Source organism: Puma concolor, chromosome C1 (assembly GCF_028749965.1).
Source record: "Puma concolor isolate L17-30 chromosome C1, mPumCon1.1.hap2, whole genome shotgun sequence".
NCBI lineage: Eukaryota > Metazoa > Chordata > Mammalia > Carnivora > Felidae > Puma > Puma concolor.
In genome coordinates, this window is record NC_141674.1 from 43,016,124 (window position 1) to 43,036,574 (window position 20,451).

The window sequence follows — 20,451 nt, forward strand, 5'->3', positions numbered from 1 at the left end:
AAGTTGAAGGTGATACAACCTAGCCCTTGCCCATAGGGCCTGTGGAAGCCTGGCTGAGCTGAGACCCAGGTCCCCTGCCAGCTCTGTCCCTCCTCCCAGGCTATTCCCACCCGAACCAGGAGACACATAAGGGCTCAGGCTGGCTGGGCACCTGTGTGCCGGGGACCCAGGGTCTGGTGGCAGGCCTCCTGCAACAGTCCCGGCCAATGGGACCTTAGTATCAGCCACGTCCCAACACCAGGGACGAGATGGGAAAGGAGGTTGTGTCGTGGGGACCCAAGAAAGCCGCATTCGGAGCAGCTGTGCAGGTGTGTCTGCTCACACTCAGATGTGGGCACACACAGATGCAGGTCCAAATGGAAGTGGACACACACAGGCATAGGCACGTGCTGACTTGGGCACACATACACGAACATATACACACTGACACATAGACAGTGACACACATCCAGGAAACAGTGAGTCAGAGGGTCTCAGGGTTTCTTTTGCTCTGCCAGCAGAGGTCCTGTTTATATGTTCCCACCCCTAAGAGAGGCAGCGGCTGGGGAGGAGTGGGAATATCCAGTATTGGGGACTGATTGCCAGATGTGCTGTGAGAGCCTCCAAACACCGTCCTGTCACATGCTCGGGTCCCTGAGGCCCTAGCCCCTCTGCATGCCCGACATTTGGGCCAAGACGATTAGAGCTCCGTTACCCACCATGGTCAGTCCATTCCCAGCCATCTACCCATCTCTCCAGCAGGTTTTCCTGCGTGCCTGCTCTCTCCAGTCAGTGTGGTGGGCTGTGGGGATAAATGGGGAACAAGCCAGGCCCGTCACTGCCTGCATGGAGCTTACGCCTGCTTCTGTGTAGATGCTAAACAGTTACAGAAACAGTTAGATAACTGCAATGCGGTCAAACGTTTAAGGAGTAACAAAGAGCACCTGAGCAGTCTGGGGGCGTTAGGAAGACTTTCCCGAGGACGTGATGCTTGTGAAGACCACAGTCCCCCTGCAAGGAGGGGAAGGTGCAGGGGGAGAGGAAGGGGCAGGGGCAGCCAGGCTGGGGGAGTGGGAAGATCTTTGGAGAGGCACCTTCCTGGAACCGAAAGGCAGCATGGCTGGGGGAAGAGAGCAGGACCAGAGAAGCCGGGAGGCAGGCTGGTCAGATCACACAGAGCTCTGCAGGCCGTGTACAGAGTTCGGGACCCCTTTCCAAGTGCAGTGGAGAGCCACTGCAGGACTTTGTGAGCCCGTGAGGAGGACACACCAGGACAGGGACCCTTCAGGAGGCTCTTGCAGAAACCAGGTGAGAGGTGAACTGTGGTGGCCCCGAACTGTGATGCTGGCAGTGAGCAGAGGGAAATGTGGGCTTGGAGAGAAGTTTCGGAAGCAGACCTGACAGATTTGGATGTGGGCCAGGCAGAGGCAGAAAACAGCCCCCAGATTTCCTGCATGAGCAACCAGTAAGACAGTAAGAAGAAAACCTTGTGGACAAGTCAGAGAGGGAGGAGAGGCCCTCGCCAGGACCTTGGCCAGGGCGAAGTGGGAGGTAGATGCCAATTTTAGAATAAGACTCACAATGACCTTTGATAGCCTAGAAGGCCAAGACAGGGACTGACCAGCTAGATTGTTCTGGATGGCTTGTCTCCAAGAAGGAAAAGGGTTGTGTGTGTGTGTGTGTGTGTGTGTGTGTGTGTGTATTGGTGATGGTGGTGAGGGCACTGTTGGCAGAGGCATAGCCATAGGTTTTGTGGGATCCGAAGCTTATACTATTTGGGGGCTCTCTTTAAGAAAAAGAATACTTTTTTGTTTTGTTTTGTTTTGTTTTGTTTTGTTTTGTTTTGTTGTTAAAAGGTACAGGAAGGCCTTTGCTAGTGAGGCCTCACCACTTCGTAGTGATAGCCTATGGTTGAAGGTCTTGGCAAGAAGAGTAGCAAAGGGGAGGGTGTGGTCAAGGAGGCCAACTGTGGGCCCTGAGAAATGACACACACTTGTCTGAGGACAGAGTTGACCAGTGGGGAGCCCCTGTGGTTGGAAATGGAAGGGAGAAATGAGGACTTTAATGAGACAGTGATGGATGATAGATTTTCAGGTTTTTCCTGTTCTTTATTGTAACCTCCCCCCCCCCCGCCCCCCCGCCCGCCACCCTGCCCTAGTATCCCCAGACCTCAGTAAAATGGAACAGGCTGCTGGGAGGAAGCCTGAGGCATGGTCTTCTTTAAGGGAGAGGAAACTAGCACCCAGGAGTGGAGAATTCCAAGTGAGGAATGCCAGCTTCGACTGGCGTGGGGGAGGGCTGGAGACACCCTTTGGTAATGGAATAGGGACTTGAGCCACTCTACTGGGTAGGAAAGAAAGGAATCACCTGGAAGATGGGAGACTCCAGGTTATTTAGATTAGGGATGCAGGTTGCAGAGAAGGGTAGATGCACGAAGGGACTGGCTCCCGGCCACTGCCGGGGAGGGGAGGAAGCACATACCCATGGTGGCAGAGAAGATGACGATGCCCAGCACGTTCATGCCATCGATGGTGTCAGGCTCTGACTTGTAAACAACCTCGGGTGGCGGGGTCAGGTCCAGGGCAAAGTTCTGAACATGAGAGCCGTTCTCTTCCTGGACCCCGTAGATGAGGATCTGCCGAGGAGGGGCCTCCTCTGATGCCATCTTGGGGGATTTGACAACGGGGGTGGTCTTGGTACGGTACTAGTGGGCGACACCCCAACCAGGAAGGAGTCAGGACCAAATATTGCTATTAATATCATCAGCAACAACAATAATATCTTGGAGGCACATTTGTATATAGTCGAGAACTATTTGATGGACGATAATCCTGTGAGGTAGGCAGGAGTATCATCAAGATTTTACCAAAAAGAAAACTGGGATTCCGTCATCCAAGTATGCCCTACCCAGCCATGCTTCTATTAGTCCCTTCCACCCTCTCCTTCCTTCTATGCATCATCACACCCAACTGGGATCCCCTCTAACCATCTCCTCTTCTACCCAGATAATTTTCTATTCACCCATCTATCCCTTCCAAACATCATTTTCCAACCACCTAATAGCCAGCCAGCCCTGCCTGCCACTGATGGAAACTTGGGCCTTCTATTTGAAAAGCTCAGGTTGCCCCAAGCCTTCTGGAGGAGAAGACGTCCCAGCTGCAAAGCCCTGAGCCTCCATGCTGTCTACCTTTCCTCCTCTGCCCCAGGGAATCCTCATTCCTCAGGCACTGGGAGTCCAAACAAGGGAAATTTCTAGCCTCCTAACACCACAGTATCAATAAGGTAAGTCTTCTGGGGCACAGGGTGGTGTGGAGAAACCAGTTAGGAAATATATGGGACCAGAAGTTTCTGTGCTTCAGTTTCTTCATCTGTAAAATGGGGGTCACAATACTATCTGGCTCGTTTGAATAAATGAGGCAACACACATAAAGTGTTTACAGCAGTGCCTGGCGTATGGTGGCCTTATGTGGCCATTACTGCTGTTATTACCGCCACCACTACCGTCAGCATTCCAACATTGGACTTTCTGTGTTGGATGCCAGGGATACGAAGATGAACCAGACGTGAATTCTGCTCTGAGAGCTTTGGGGAGGGAGTGACTTACTTTGCTTCAGAGGATCAGACAGCTTCACAAAGAAGGGGATATTTGAGTTGGGTCTTGAAGGATGGGTAGGAGTTTGCCAAAAGAAAAAAGGGCATTCCAGGCAGGTATGAAGCAAAGGAACATTCACTCTTTCCCTCTCACACCTTCAATAATTTCCCGTCACTGTTGGAATAAAACCCAAACTCCCTGGCCTACCATTTGGGGCCCTTCACTATCTGGCTTATTTCGTAGATAAAGACCCAGGAGATTAGGAAAGATAGAGAGATTAGCTCAAGATTTCACCACTCCTTATTTTGGAGCCTCCTATCCAACCCTCAACCTCCTCCTTTGTGTCCCCAGTCCCCAGTCCCCACTGCAGGGCCTAGCACAGGCAAGGGGGTCAGGAAATGCTCGCTGGATTGTCAACTAAGCAGCCAACATTTTACAAGGGGAAAAGCATTAGAAGTTATTAGAAGGGCAGACAAAAATTTGTGCACAAGGATATTTACCATAATTTCTAAAAATGGAAAAACTTTGAAAACAACCTAAAAGCCTACCAAAAGGGGCATGGTAATAAAGTATAGCCTGGCCTTATCACGGGCTCTTGTCTCACTGCAAATATTGTATTTTAAAGAAATGCTTAATAACCAGGGAAAATGCTCATGATGTAATAGGAGTGGGGAAAAGCAAGACACACACTGTCTATGCACCATTAACCCAATTTTATTTTTCTAAAGCATATTTATGCAGAGAAATAAGACTAAAAGTGTACCAACTACTGTCACTGTTGCTTGGTGCTGGAACAAGAGATGATTTTATTTTCTTCTTCGTATTTTTTAGTATTTTCCTAACATTTTACACTGAACATCGTTACTATTCTTATTACGGGGGAAAAGGATTCTTTTTAAAAAGAAACAGAAAACAGGCTTAGAAGCCAGACAGACCCGGGTTTTCCTACCAGCGCCATCATTTACTGGTGGTACAACCTTGGGCAGATCTTTTAATCCTTCTGTGCCTCAGTTTCCTCATCCGGGAGAGGGGCTGGCACACTGAGGGCAGGGTTACTGTGAGGACTGACTGAGACAGTGGGCGTGAGCATGGGTGTAAACCTAGAGCACAGTGGCTTCCCCCCACCCTTGTAAGTTCTCTTCGTCAGAAGCTGGAACCCAGGGCAGGGGTGTGGCCATGGGAGGCCGTGAGGATCCAGGTCTCCCCACCTGCACTCCTCTCCAGCATCTGGCCCCCAGGAGGCAGGGAGACTTGCTGGGGAAACCTGTCCCTTCCCAGCCTGGCCCAGGCTGGTCCTGCCTGCACCGCTCCATCGCTCTGGGATCCACTTACCTGTTTGAAAGTGGCTTCCACCAGGTTGGCTGGGAACATGTTCCTGGGAAGAGAGTCAGCAGTTGAAGAATTCCACAACCCAGCACAGGAGGGCCTGTGGGGTCATCTGAACACCCCACTTGGCAGGCAAGGCTCTCCGTGACCCAGCCCCACCTCCCTCTCCAGTCTCATCTCTTCCCCACCCCCCAGTACTCAAAGCTCCAAAGGCAATTGCATCCAGTTCCCTAGAAACACTGCACACTTCTCCAGCAGCTGGCCCTTCGTCTACACTGTTCCTTCTGCCTAGAATGTCCTTCCTGCTTCTCTGGCTAACTCGTACTCCAATTAATCAGAGGCCAAGCCTTCTCTGATTGCTGGCCGACTCCGTGGGCCTTCCCTTGCGGATCACCTGCTGCAGTGTGGCACTGGCTCAGGGGTCTGCCTCTCCCACAGATTAGGCCTCCTTGAAAACTCAGTTGTTCGTATCTTATCTGTGCTGCACAACACATGACTTGGCACATGAATGAGATCATAATTCTTGTTAACATTGTTTTCATAAAGCTAAAGGAGGAGGGTGCTTGTCCTATCAGATATGAACACCTTCTGTAAAGATATAATTTTAAAGTGCAGTATTGGGGCGCCTGGGTGGCTCAGTCAGTTAAGTGTCTGACCCTAGCTCAGGTCATGATCTCGCGGTCCATGAGTTCGAGCCCCGCGTCGGGCTCTGTGCTGACCGCTCAGAGCATGGAGCCTGCTTCGGATTCTGTCTCCTTCTCTGTCTGCCTCTCCCCTGTTCACACTGTCTCTCTCTCTTAAAGTGCAATATTGACACAGCTGTCAACAGAAAAACCAATAGAACAGAACCTATAGCCCAGAAACAGAACCATCTAAATACTTCATTAAAAACAAAAATAAAGTGTATTTATTTTTTTTTAAGTAATCTCTACACCCAACACGGGGCTTGAACCCACAACCCCAAGATTAAGAGTCCCATGCTCTTCCAACTGAGCCAGCCAGGTGCCCCTAAGTACTTCATTTTTGATAAAAGTTGCTTCACAGATCAGTGAGGAAAGGAAGGATTTATTATAGAGCACTGTGTGGCCAATCAACTATTAAAAGAAAACAACAACTTAGAATCCCTATTTATACTTTGCGCCAAAATAAATTCCATATGGGTTAAAGAAATAAGAAATTAAAAAAATGAAAACATAAAAAGCTAAAAGAAAATATAGGTTAATATTTTTCAGATCTCAGAATATGGAAGGACCCTCTAAGAAGAAAATGAGCAATAAAAACATCAATAGATTTTACTACATAGAAATTAAGAATTAAGTGGGAGGGAGGGGAAAGTGGGGGATGGGCACTGAGGGGGGCACCTGTTGGGATGAGCACTGGGTGTTGTATGGAAACCAGTTTGGCAATAAATTTCATATTAAAAAAAAAAAAGAAATCCACCACACACACACACACACACAAAAGAATTTCTAGGGGCATCTGGGTGGCTCAGTTAGTTAAGCATCCGGCTCTTGATTTCGGCTCAGGTCACGACCTCATCATTCATGAGACCTTGCCCTGTGTGTGCTCCATGCTGACTGTGGAGCCTGCTTAGGATTCTCTCCCTCCCTCTCCCTCTGCCCCTCCCACTCTTGTGCACATGAACACGCACGCACTCTCTCAAAAAATAAATTCATTAATTAAAAAAAATTTTTTTAAGAAAAGAAATTAAGAATTTCCTAAGAGCAACATGGTATCCTGGGTGGGATTCTGGGGCAGAAAAAAAAAGACATTCGTGGAAAATCGGTGAAATCCAAACACGGTCTACAATTTAGTTAATAGTGTTGTACTAATTTCATTTCTTAGTTTTGACATCTGTGCCATCACTCCGTACTTTGCTGACTTCAGGGAAAACTGGGTGAAGGGTATGTTTGTAAGTTTTCTGTAAACTTACAATTATGCCAAAATAAAAGGTTAAATAAATTGAGAATTCTCTGAGACAGATTCACATAGAAAGAGAATTATAAAGCAAATGACAAACTAGGGAAACTATGTGACCAAGTTATCGTCCTAAATCTGTAGAGAGCTTTTACCAATCTTGTCTTTGTCTCCTTGTTCCTGTCTCTTCTCTCTAGAACATCAGCTTCCTGGAAGGCAGAGATCTCTCTGTTTAATTCACTGCTGTGTCCCCAGCCACTGGAAGAGTGCCTGGCGCATAACAGGCCCTCAGCAAATATTTGCTGCATAAATAACTTGACCACAAAAATATTAATACCTCAACAGAAAAACGATCGAAAGTCATGACCAGGCAATCTACTTTGCAAGAGAAGGAACACGAGTAGCCCAAAAAAGCTTTTTAAAAATGCTCAACTTCATCAATAAATTAGACTTCCTTTTCGCCTATCAAGCTGGCAAAGGATTTTTGAATGACAATACTCTGTGCTGAGGAGGTTTGGTGACCCAGACACCCCCACATGTTTCTGGCAGCAACCTTTCTGTAAAGTGACTTGCAATTCCACCTGAGGGTCTGCAAACTATTACACCTTTGTCTTGACAACCCACCTCTAGGAATCTTTCCCAAGTCGGGGATGCTAACAAAGATTTTTGTTCACATGTTTGCATCTCCTTAAATAGGCCATGTGGACTGACCTTACCACCCAGTCTTGTTCTTGGCAAATCTCTTCTTTTTCAAGACCCTGCTCATACATACATGGAATTCTATACGAGGACACGAGTACGCATTGTTCCTTAACCTCACATCGCAGCAGCCACTGTTGGAAAGCAGAAACTATCATTTTTTCCCCACCGTCATTAAAATATAGGTTCCGTGTAAGCATATGGCAGGAGGAAGAGACCTTAGAAGGAGCTACCAAGGCAGAAACTGGGAAAGAGTGGTCATGACTTTTCCCACTAATTTCAGCTTTGTCACAAGAGAGAGAAGGAGCAGGGGTCAGGGGCCGGGATCTCAGAAGCTCAAATGAGGCGCTTTTTTTCCCCCAAGTTATGAGCAGATTTTTGCCAACAGAATAGTAGCTGCCTGCAAGGGCTTTTGACATCAAGCAGACCCAAAGCACCAAAGCCAGGGTTAATGCCGGGGGCTTGCCAGACACACAGCTGCCAGAATGCAACGGTCCACTGGGCCTGGGTTCTCATGACCAAAAGGGAGGATGCCCGTGCTGTGCCAATGGTTAATAGTCTAAAAATCTCTCCTGGGCACAACCCCAGGAGGTTCGAGTGACTTACAAGGTAGTTTTCTAATGAAACCTAGAGGGAAGGCTGCTTTAGTCTGAAACTAGGAAATTTCAAAAGTTGCAAGAGACCGAATGGAACTTACACCTCATATGTACATTTCTTTACAATCTCCTTTAAAATTAGAATAATTTAAAATGTGGGTTGTGGCAGGGTTACCTACCCAGTCTCTATTCTCTCCTTCCTTACCGGCAGGTGCCCTGGCATGTTATGGGACCAACAGGGCTTTGCTGTCAAACCTTGTCTCCCAGCCTCTCTTGCCAAAGGGGTGGCCAGTGAGAGGAAGTAGGAGTCATTGGGTGGTGCTTCCAGAAAACTCTTGAAAAGGAGCCTACTCAGCCAGGACCCTTTGGTCCTTTCCTCCAACTGTCTTCTTCCTGCTGGAACATGGACATACTACCTAGAGGTTCAGCAATCTTCTTGGACCATGGGACCCACTGATGATAAAAGCCAAGTGATAAATATGATAGGGGGAGCATGGGATCCTGATGACCATGAGCTGCCTACCACTGGACTATTGATTTGGGAGAAAACGAAAGCCTTTACCACAGTTAAGGCTCTGCTGCTTCAGGTTTCTCTTAACCAGCAGCCGACAGCAACTCTTGACTAATACATGTGCTCATACTAGTAATCAATGAACTTTTCCTGTAGTCTTTAACGAATTATACTTTTTGATTCCTGAAGAGGAAAATGTACAATATTTTCTTGTGGCTTTGAATACCCATGAGAAGTCTTCCCATTTGCCCCATGAGGCCTGGGCTCCTGGTGGCATAAATTCCGACGTAATGTGCTTGGGAGACATTAGTAGTCACGCCCATCAAGTATACACGGGCCCCAGCCTTCCTGCACATCACTTGGGACAGGGCCACAGTCTGTGGCGCTTCTCCTTACTTACTCTTTCTAAGTCCCCACTGCGATGTTCTAAACTTGCCCTTAACCCCATGTCACCAACCCATGCCCCAAGGTGGGGATTGTTCCTTTGCAAACACAGCCCCGGAGAACTTCATCCAATCCCTGAGAGGGTCACTGGGAGCTGTAAACAGAGCCAAGTCATTAATTCATCTCTCTGGTGTTTTAATAAGATTGGAAAAAAAAGAAGGGGCCCAGCTCTGATTAGTGTTCCTCTTGTTTGGGTTGTTTTCTGTGAGTTTGCACTGTGAGGCGACGTCAGTTTTCTGGAGCCCTGGGAAATGAATTCATGTCTTGGTGAGTCGTCTGGGGATGTGGCCTGTTGTGTTCCTCTGGAATCATCTTTGAGAGATGGAAGCATGTCTTGCCAGCCCTGAGTTATGCTGCGTCCTTCTTTCACTGTTCAGGTGGCCCCTCCATCCTTCTGACTTCTCATCTGTCACACCTGTCCCCACTTCCCTGTTCCTTTCCCTGGCCATCCGTGTTCTCGGTCAGTTATCAGTGCCAGATAGCCACCTGCTCTGGGCCAGAGCAAGGGTGGGGGGACCCCTGGAAGCCTCCCTCCTGATGTTCTCATTTTCTGCACGGCCTCCCAGAACATCAGAGCTAGGAAGGATCTCCAAGAGTGGCTCTCCAGTTCTTGTCTGTCCTAAAACAGAGGGCAGCCTGCTGCAAGGACTTGCATTTGCCCCCTCCCCAGCTCTCAGCACCACGTCTTCGCCCAGAGCAGGTGTTTCATAAAGGTGGGGCAGAAGTGACTGCACCCTAAACAAAGCATCCCCTTGCCTCCAGTCACATCCTGTCCACTCTGCCCTGCTCCAATCCATCCTTCCCAAACTCACCAGCTTCCTGTTTCTAAAGCCAACCCCTCAGCCTGGGTTCAAGGTCTTCAAGGCTGGGTTCTGCACCATCCTCCCAACCCCATCTCCCAGAACCCACCTCCGGAAGCTTGTGCTCATGCCCTGCAGCTTCCTCCCTGGTTTGTAGGCCTCTGTGTTTCAGAACTACTGAGTGAGAAGGGATCTTGAAAACCAATGGGGAAACTGGGGCCTGGAAGGACCACACAGTGACAAGACCTCACATCCCCAAGGTTCTGGTTTCCTGTCCCAGGAAGCATGTGACCTCTCTCTGCAGTCCCACTCTCTGACTAAGAAATGGCTCCAGTGAGGTCCAACCGCTCAGCTTTGCAAAACAACTTGCCTTGGGGTTGAGAGCAACTGGGGGAAAGCCTAAAACCAGAAGGATCAATTTTCACCACGTGAAAAGCAACCAAGAGCAGGAGCCACTCCTGGAACATTTGACTCTGACACGTGTGTCCAATCCAGAGCCCTCAGCCCCTGAGCAGGGGAGGCAGTGGTGGGGAGGGCGGGGACTCCCCGAGCACCAACTCCTTCCACCACAAGGAAAGGCTGTTTCAAATCATAGAATCCAAGAAAGGATGAATCATAGCTGCTAAATCTTAGAAATAATGGATCTTAGAAATGAAGCTTCTCGAAATTCTTCTTCCCTTGGTTTCTAGGACATCTGTTCTCCTGGTGTGGTTCCCCTCCCGTTCCTCTGCTTGCTCCTGCTCTATCAGCCCTACACAAACCTCTAATGTGGGTCAAGGCTCGCCCTGGGCCTCTGAGCCACACACTTGGCACTTCCTCCCTGTACCAGTGTGTGTCCTCACGGCTTAGACCCCAGCCCCACTGGCGACCCTGTGTCCTATGTCTGTATTCAGCAAACACCGAGCACCTCCTCTGCGCTGTTCTAGGCTCCAGGATACAGCAGGGAACAGATTTTTGTAAAGATCTAGCCCTCGTGGAACATATTTTATTCCAGTGAGGGAGTCACAAGGAGAAATAGAAAAAGTACACAGACAGGATAATATCAGGTAGTAATAAAGGCTATGCTGAGAACAGACCATAGGGAAGCAGAGAGAAAGCAGGGTGACGAGGTTGGATACTCTGATGAGAGGTGATAGTGGTCTGGGAGATGGCGAGAGTGACAGAGGAGGACAGAAGGGACAAGGTTTGGAGTTTTGAAGGTAGAGCTGACAGAATTTGCCAACAAACTGGATGCAGGATATGAGAAAATGAGAGTCGGTGGCCCAGTCTCCCAACCTCCGTCTCCCACTCGGACTCTCCCAAAGACTCAGATCCAGCAGCCAACCATCCGCTGACATCTTCCCCAGGAAGTCCACACCCGCTCTACCATTGTCCTGTGACTCGGTGAGCACACCGCCATCCAGCTGGGTGTTCAGGCCAGAGGCCCCAGTGCCCTCGCGATCAGCACCGCCCACCTCCTCCACCCCCTCCTCCCTCCTGCTCGTGCCTCCCTCCTGTCTCCTGCTGGTTTTACTGTCTGAGCAATCCTCAGTCTGCGGTCTCCCCGTGCCCATGGCCACCACCTTGGCCCCATCCCTGCCTGTCTTCCCTTCCATCTCCTGCCCCCCTCCACCTCCACTCTACAGCCAGAGGGAGCCTTCCGGATCGTGCCACTTCTGTTTTTCAAGCCCATTTCCTGTGGCCTTTAGGACAAAACACAAGTTTCAGCCTGGGTCACAATATCCTTCACACTGATGTCCACTCCCCTTTCCCCTGGTGCCCCAGCCATGCTGAGTGGGTGAGGATTTTTCCCTGCACTTTCCCTCTCTGCTCAGGACCTTTGCACAGCTGTTTCCTTAACCCGGCATGGGCTCCTGGCTCCTCTGCCTTCCCTCTCATCCCACCCTTTACCTGGGGCACCTTTGCCGCCTCTGAGTCTGCTCTCTGCACTCACCCGCAGCCTGTGCTTCCCTCACCACAGCCCCCACCCCCATGTTGTCCCTGTCTGTTCGTGGGCCTTTCCCTCCTCTGGGGCTAGGGCCAGGCTTGAGTGCCCGGTCCAGGGTGGCCACTGGCAAGAGAGTGAATGAATGATGGAAAGGAGAGGGGTGGCCCATATGGAGTCTTGGGAAAGGGGGGGGATCAGATGTGGATGCATCTCTGGGTTTACAGAGCTTTCCTGGGAGGAGGGCTCGGTCCCTGGAACAGACGGTGAGCAGCATCTGCGTGGCTCAGGCAGGGGCACCATGGGGCAAATATCACTGCCCTTGGAGTTAGGCCCACATTGAATCCTGGCTCCATGACCTGCCTGCTGGATGACCCTGGAAAAGTCACGTCCTCTCTTTGAGCCTCACTCCCTCATCTGTGAGGAGAGGACCGATAAGGAAAAAGCAGGGGGGACGTGGCCACTGGGGAGGCTGGGTGCACACAAGCAAGCTCGGTCAGTCAGCAAACACCTGCTAATGCCTGCTCCGTGCCAGGCCACCCGCTGGGGCTGGGATCCCAGGTAGCTGACCCCTGTTCTGCCCTTGAGGTGCTCCCAGTCTCTTGGAGGCAGACAGCGCAGTGTGGCCCCAGTGGGTGGCATAGGGGCTGAGGGAACAGAGACACTGTTTGCGTGGCCTCTGTGGTGGCTTCTCGTTACCACAGTCCTCAAGAGCAGACCTTGAGCACCCCTCTCCCCATGCCCTAGCCTGCCTCTGGTAGACATGTGAGGCCAGGCTTGTGGAGCCGGTGACCCCAGCCCAGGCATGGCGTCCCCAAGTAGGGTCGGTGGCAAGAATTACCGGATAAGGTCCAGCAGGGCGTCGGCCGAGCTCATGATGGGCTTCCCGCTCTGCTCTGTCGTCTCCTTCTGGGCCGCGCCCCCTGGGTGGATGATAGAGACCATGATGATGCCCACGATGACTGCCACGAAGGTGGTCCACAGGTAGTATGCCACGGTGAGGATGCCCAGGCGGCTGGAGGTCTTGGCATCCAGGGAGGCGAGGCCAGACATCAAGCTGCGAGAGCAACGTGGGTCAGGGTCTGAGGGCTGGGGGGGGACGGGCACTCAGGTGTACCCACTCACACCCCCTCCTGGCTCTGCCCAGCACCCTCAGAGTGCTGGAGGGATCATGCAGGCATGGAGGACCCCCTAGCCATCCAGTTCTATGGCCCCTCCATCCTGCTTTTCTGCTCTGCTCTCTGGCCCACACCTAGAGTCACCAGCCACAGACTTTCACACCTCCAGGCCCTTGCCAGCATGTTTCCTTTGGCCGGTGTCCTATCACCAGATTCCTCCACTTCCTGAAGTGCTACTCACTGGATAAGACCAAGCTCAATGTCACGTCTCTGGCGACATCTTGGACTCCCTGCCTCTCCCCCAGAGTTAGGAGCACATGGCCTCTGTCATGACCCTGGTTGTCGCTGTCTCTCTCATCAGGCTGACGACACGAGAGAAGAGGGGCAGGCCTGCACAGAGTGAGCTCTGGGCACAGGTGGTTGCTGCAGCCTTGCTGAATGAACTCACGAAGGAGAGTGAGTTAGAGCCCTGGGCTGAGTCCCCACCCTGGCTCTGCCAACCGGCTGTGTGACATCTTTGGGCCTCAAGATCCCATCTCTAAAATGGGGCCATGGTTTCTCCGAGATGTGCCACCCTGTGGCCATCCGGGTTACCCGCTGGGCCCAGGTTCCCCTTCGTCACTGTGGGAGGCTGTGTTGAGGGCCCTTGTGGGTCTCCCCTCGGCTCCTCCCCACCCCTGCCTGCCTGGCCCTGGGCTCTCTGCCTGCCATCCAGGGCAGTTGGCGGGGTGGGGCAGAGAGATTAGTTAAGGAGATCCTTGTGCTTTGCTTTGCTGCCAAAAGGATTTTTCCCCAAAGCCCTTTCATTCTTTCAGATAAAGGACGTATTTGTCTGGTTTCAATCATGTAAACAAGAGTGGATAATCCCTCCCCATCCCACTCCTCTTATCGTTAGACTACTCGCAGGCAGCATCCAGGGTCAAGGTGAACCTCTCCCCACCTCAGGCTGTAGCTGCTGCCTTGAGTGCCCAGCTCTTCCCCGCTCTCTGTAGCAAAGGCTCGCTCTTCTGTTAAGATACAGTTGAAGGCTCCTCCAGGAAGCTTTCCCTGATGACCAGCTGGAGCAAAGGCTCCTTTCCTGGGCTCCCCCAGGCCCTGTGCTGGCCTCTGCCCCAGCCCCCACCTCAGTGAGTTGCTGACTGTTTCCTGAAAGTGCCTCCAGCACTGGGCCCGCGTCTGACTCAATGTGGGGTCCACAGAGCCAGGCACGGGGCCCGGCCGCAGTGAGCTTGGTAGCAGCTTGCTGAATGAAGGAGGGAATAAATAATGAATCAATGAATGGATGTTTACAATCTCTGTTCATCCCTTGTCAACCAGTATGCCGTATGTTAGTGATGGGCTTAGGGTGGGTCTCGGACATAAATCCTGAAGGGCTCATAACGGGATTGTGCGGGCAAGGGACACGGGAGGTTGCTCTGCAATTATTATCCATGGGAGCCATTATCCCTAGACTGGAGCCAGCACATAGGCGCAGGGCCAAGCAGTCCTTTGACCACAATGGAATCCCCCCAGCCAAGTCCACAGGGAAGCCGTGGCCCTGAGGGGGAGACCTGCCCGAGGTCACACAAAACACTAGTGGCCAGCTGGACCAGAACTCGGGCCCCAGCTCCAGGCCTGTCCTCTTTCCTTCACGTATTTATTCAAACCTTTAGCACATGCCCACTCTGTGCCATGCCCTGTGTTCACAGAAAGAAATCAGAATCGCTCCCCAACCTCAAGTTGCTCCTGGTATTGGGGGCAGGGTAGGGTCAGGAAGGATACAGGTGGGGACACAGGCACAAGTGGACTCAAGGAACCAGGAGACAGGGTGGCTGTATTAGTAGCATAAGCAAGGGGACAAGGACGTACTGTCTTTATTCAGAGGAGGGAGGGATCACTTCTAGCTAGGAGAGTCAGGAAGGGCTTCCTGGAGGAGGGAACATCTGAGTTGGTTCTTGTGAGGAAGAGGAAGATTTGAAGATGGGGCCGATATCGCGGGCAGTGAGACAGCAGAAGCCAAGAGGGAGGCTGCCAAGGGTGGGCACACTGGGCTGTTTAGTGTGGTCAGAGCTCAGGTCACATTAGAGGCATGGTGATATGGGGGACACACAGATAGGGCTGTGTTCAGGAGTGGGGGTGGCCTTGAGTGCCAGGCCAAGGGGGACAGGAGGGAGAAGTGGGGTCCAGTACAGCTCATCCAGCAGAATTTCCTGGCTGCAGGACACTGAAGTGGTATTTGTAAGAGCAAACAGCTGGGACTAACCCAAGAAATCATCAGTGCAGAATTAGATTAAAAGTTACAGCATATCCATGCAATGGAGTTCTAAGCAGCCATTAGAGGTGACGGTGGCAATGGAAAGATGTTCCTACTTGATGTTAAGTGGAGGGGCGCCTGCAGGGCGCAGAGAGCCTCCTGTGACCGAGATCCCGTTCCAGAATGTACAGTCCAGATACGGACATCCTTGAAGGATTGTGCAGGACAGGGGCGTACATGACAATCGGATTTCAGAAAGGAGCAAAGGGCCCCTGAGAAGGCCACCCTCAGGAAGAAGAGGTCTAACTCAGGGGAGGTGCCAACTCGGGGACAGACCAGGATGTGGGAAGGGAGGGGGTGTGGGTTCTACATAGAGCAAGAGGGGACCTGATGCAGGCGCTCTGGAAAGGAGAGGGCTGATGGATAAAATGGAAAGGTTCCGACACCTGGGACCCCAGTCAGTTCCCCTCTGGAACCTCTAAACTGGGAAGGGTTCTTCTCCTGGCTGGAGAGAGAGGTGAGCCATGGAGAGGGGAGCTCGCGGGGAGGAAACGGAACAACCAGGCTGGTGTGGGCAGTGCAGGGTGACCGCAGGTTAGCGGAGGGCAAGAAGGTCGGGAGGTTAAGTATGAGGAAAGCCCCGGACTCCGCGTGTGGCAATGGCCACTGCAGGGACTCACGGTAACGAGAAAGGAGGTTCAAGCTGTTAAAGTGACTTTTCCATAAACAAACAAATGATAAATAATAAATAAAGTGACCTTTCTGAGAACCTACAGGCTGGGGTATGGAGGCTTTGTGAGGACTCACATGGATACGCACAGAAGAAAACTCTGGAGAGTTTAACAGTAGCTATCTTTGGGTGGTGGGATTATGGGTGATTTTCATTTTGTTTTACTGTTTATTCACATTCTCTATTCTTTCCAGAATGAGCATGGCTTGCTTGTGTGAGGGAAAACACAATCCCTTGAGTAGCCGGCAGCCACAGAAACCATAAATTGTCTGGAGCTTAACTGTCTGCAAACACTGGAACATCCACCTCACTTGATCCTTAAAAAATATTCTAACTCAGCGTTGCCCTATAGAATCACCATGTAGGCCACAATTTTAAAATTTTAAATTTCCTAGTAGTCACATTTTTATTTTTTAATTTTGTTAATGGTTTTTTTTTTTTTTTTTTGAGAGAGAGAGAGAGAGAGAGAGAGAGAGAGACAGAGTGCAAGCGGGGGAAGGGCAGAGAGAGAGAGAGACACAGAATGTGAAGCAGGCTCCAGGCTCCGAGCTGTCAGCACAGAGCCCGATGCGGGGCTCGAACTCACGAACTGTGAGATCATGCCCTGAGCCAAAGTCAGATGCTTAAGTGGTTGAGCCACCCAGGCACCCCAAAAATTTTTTAAACTGAAAAAAAAGGTGAAATTCATTTTTTGTGAAATTGATTTTAATAATTTAGCTTTATTTAACCCAGTATATCCAAAATATTATCATTTCAACGTGTAATCAATATAACAATTTCTACACTGCTTCAGGTTTAAAATTTTTAATTTAAAGTAATTTTTTTAAAAAGTTAAGGTCCTCAGTTGTAGTAGCTTCATTTCAGGGGTTCAATACTTATGACAAGTGGCTACCTTATTGGACTGCACAGTTTGAGTTACAGAGAAGGGAAATAAAACTCAGGGAGGTGGAGATAATTGGCCAAGCCACCCAGCTGGTAAGCTGTAGAGTCAGGCGTGGAACAGGGGTTTCTGATTCAGAACGCTGTGGGGCTTCCTCCACTCATTGCCTCTCCACGGGACAGGCTTGGTTTAACTCCTGGGGAAGAAAAGCGTCTTCTAGTTTTGGCTGACCATGATTTTAATGTGATACAGTCCATATAATGCGTCTGTAGTTCAACTCTCAGTGTTGACGACTTGTCCCGTGGTAGATTTGTGGTGGTGAGCTTCCCATCTTTGGAAGTATCCAAGTGGAGCTTGGATGGCCACCTGTTTGGATGCTAGATCGAGGCTTCTAGACTGAGTGGGAGGTTCCTCATGAGACTCCAATGTCCTTTTTGGCTCTGTAATTTACAGGGAGGGGAGAACAGGTAACCTTACCTCACCTACTCCCAGCCTGGCTGGGTACTCCGTGGAGCATGATCCCTGCAGGCCCTGGGGAAGAGCCTCACGGAGCTGAGAGGTCTGGGATTCCCTCTCGAGCCATCTGGCCACCACCCAGAGCCCAGGGATTGTGGATCAAGAGATTACACTGATCGGGAAGCAGGCTGGGCTCAAGGGCCCAGCCTGTTTCAATCTGGTAACTGCTTCACTTGCAGGGGTGGGGGAAGGGAGGAAGCAGCTGCCAGGCTCCTTACTGAGGAAGCAAAAGGCTGTTTACTGACCCTCATTTGGTTGTAACGCCAACTGCTAAGGTAGGTATCGTGACCCTTCTTGCCACCAGGAGGCACCCACTGCTGCCCGTGCCCCGCACTGTGGACAGTGGACAGACTACCTGGACTGCTGGGGGCGGGGGACGGCCTCCCCGTTTGAAGTCCTTGGTGGCTCCCCACTGCCCTCAGAACTGTGCACACTCCTTCACGCCTTGGGTCCAGTGTGGCCTGACTCAGTCTCGTGCTCCTCACCTGTGCGCTCTGGCCACCCTGGCCTCCTGCTGCTCCCTGAACCACCTTTGCATGGTTATTCCTTCAGCCTGGAACTCTCTATGCCCCCTTTTCCACCCCACACACATTTCCCCAACCTGATACATTTCCACCTGCCTTTCCACAGTCAGCCTAGATGTCACTTCCTCTGGGAAGACATCCTTGAGGGGTCACCTCACCCTCTGCGCCAGGGAACCCCGCGCTTCCCAGTTTGTTACGGGGCACTTTGCTGGTATGCTCACCTCTGACTCTCCAGGGCCCAACCGACAATCCAGCATACGACAGGCTGGCAGGGAATGAGTGCTAGAGAAGCAGTGAGGAACCCAGCCCCCTTGTCCCTGCCCCTCCCGCACCCCTTTCCTGTCCCCTCCTACTGCTATTCATCTTTCCAGTCTCCACTCGGGCACCACCTCTCTGAAGGGCCCCTTGAGCCCACCTGGGTAGGCTAGGCAGCTCCTGTATGCTCCCACATTTATCCCTCAATAGCCGGGAGCCCTTGTCAAGTTCCTGAGCCTCTGGGTGCCTCAGTTTCCACTGGAGGATAAAATGGAGGTAAATGATGGTTCGTTGTGAGGGTAAATCTAGGTTTAGAACAGTGCCTGGTACATAATAAATATTCAATACATTGCAATTAATAGCATTTGCTCTACAATGTCATTGTCTCTTAAGTGACGGCCTGCCCCAGCAGACTGTGAGCTCCTCCAGGGAAGGTTTGAATCTGGCTCAGTTCCAGGTCCTCGAAGCCCAGGACCTGGCTTAGCCTGGGTGCAGCTTTGCTGATGTGTGTGATGTCAAACCAGGGTGCAATTCTAGACGAGACTATTAAAAGGACGCCTTAGGTCTGATGACCATAAGCATCCATTGTGGGTCCCCAGCTTTGGTCCTCTTGCCAGGTTTAGGGGATGCCTCTGGCACTGTGTGTCTGTGTGACGTCAAGGCAGTTGGCACCAGAACTTTTGGGAACAGATGGGAGCTTTTGGGAGTGACTCTCTGAGGCAGTGCCCTCTCCTGAGTGAAGAGAATCTGAGAGGGTCCCTGGAGGTGTGCTTCAGGGCTGTTCCCTCTGCCTCTCCTTCCTGATCATTTTTTATCAATGGCTTGGCCAAGGCCACTGACAGCATGTGGATCAGATTTGTAGACGACAGCTAATGTGTTGGATGAGGGAGTTGGGACTAAGCAGACCCCAGCAGGCTGGGACCACGGGCCAAGTCTGACATGATAAAACTGAGCATGGACACGTGTTGGGCCAGACCTGGCTTCCACAGCTGGGAGAGCACAAACTCTGGGCGGGATTTGGGGGGGGGGGGGTTGTGGGGGGTGCTGAGCCTCAGCAGCAGCAAGCGGGGAGGGGACTTTGGGGTGTGTTTGCTGCTAGCTTGCTGAGTCAGCTGGGGAACGGGGCTGCCGAAGGGCTGGTGGGCCTCTGGCTATGGGGCCAGAAGCCTGGGGAGCTTGTCGAGAAGGTCATGGACTTGCCCTGAGGTGGAGACCCACTGAGAAAAGGACAGGGGAGGGAGGTGTGTGTTACAGCTGGGGTAGGTGGCATTGACAGAGATGCAGGCCTGGGGAAGCAGCTGAGGGGGCAGGGGCTGTGGGGGGGAATGCTGGGACTGGTGGGGAGAGCTATAGGGAAGGAGATTTCAGCTCAGCACTAGGAATAACTTTCTGCCCTGGAATGGACCACCTTGAGAAGTAGTGAACTCCCGGTCACCGGAGGTGTGCAAGCAACTTGCTAAGGCCACCCAATAAGTAGACAAAAACCCTGGTCCACTAGTATGACAACATCCATAGTCACAACAGCCTGGCACTAGGGTGTCAGAGACAGGAAGCCCCATGGCCGAGTCCTTGGGCTCTGGCCTCAGCTGACCCAGTCATGGAGGCTCCCCCAAAGAGGCCCCAGGATGCAGCTGCAGGGAGTCTATCAGAAAGGCAGCTGGAAGGAGGCATCTGGGGGTCCATGACAATCCCTTCAGCCCTTGCAAGCATCATGCCTTGCTGTTTCCACCCCCAGAGCAGATGACAGGCCCAGCAGCTGACAGCAAGTGCCACGTTAGCACCGCGTTACTCTTCCCAGATGGCTCTGCCACACCCTCACCCTCAAGCCAACTCCTTCTACGACCTGAGGCAGGGTGCCCAGACTCCCACTTGGCTAAAGATGGGATCATCTGGACCTGGTGCCCCCGACCAAGGGCACAAATTTCTCTACTGCCTCTGCCTGCACATTTCCAAGGACAGAGAACCCACTACCTTCTGTCAGCTCCTCCATATGGGCTAGCTATGCTTATTAGAAAGTCCTTCCTGGCGCCAGAATGAAATCCACCTCCAGGGAAGAGAATTCCCCATTCTGGGCCCAGCTCTGTCCTCTGGAGCTACACACACCAAAGTTCTTTGGTTCCATTTTAGATGCTGTGGGCTCGGAGTGCAGAAGTGGGGTGGGAAAAGGACGAGGGACCGGAGGGGGGCAGGCACAGAGCCAGGCATGGGTCTGTGTCTAGTGGGACACTGCTGTCTTGTCATCCCCAACTGCCCTCTGAAGGTCCCTCCTTCCCAGGCCCCTGGGCACCAGGACAATGCTTAACTGGGGCTTGCAAATAACATGCTCACAGATAATGTGCAAGTAACAAGCTTCAACTGAATCAAAAGTAAAAGCTGGAGGAGCTAAAGCTGCAGCCCTCAGAGCTCA

At 51.5% G+C, this 20,451-nt stretch overlaps 1 protein-coding gene across 10 annotated transcripts in view; it reads right to left on the reverse strand.

Annotated features, from left to right (window-relative positions):
* The window catches only part of SLC1A7 (solute carrier family 1 member 7), a 77,974-nt gene that overhangs the window by 7,571 nt on the left and 49,952 nt on the right, over window positions 1–20,451 (reverse strand). For 9 of the 10 annotated variants that reach the window (XM_086717019.1, XM_086717021.1, XM_086717020.1 and 6 more), the window contains 3 exons: window positions 12,630–12,845; window positions 4,904–4,946; window positions 2,461–2,683 (listed from right to left, as the gene is read on the reverse strand). In XM_086717019.1, the coding sequence (XP_086573145.1) occupies window positions 2,461–2,683; window positions 4,904–4,946; window positions 12,630–12,845 (482 nt within the window). Of the gene's footprint in view, window positions 1–2,460; window positions 2,684–4,903; window positions 4,947–8,262; window positions 8,522–12,629; window positions 12,846–20,451 lie in introns of those variants that run through there. The other variant, XM_025933274.2, reaches the window with a different exon arrangement.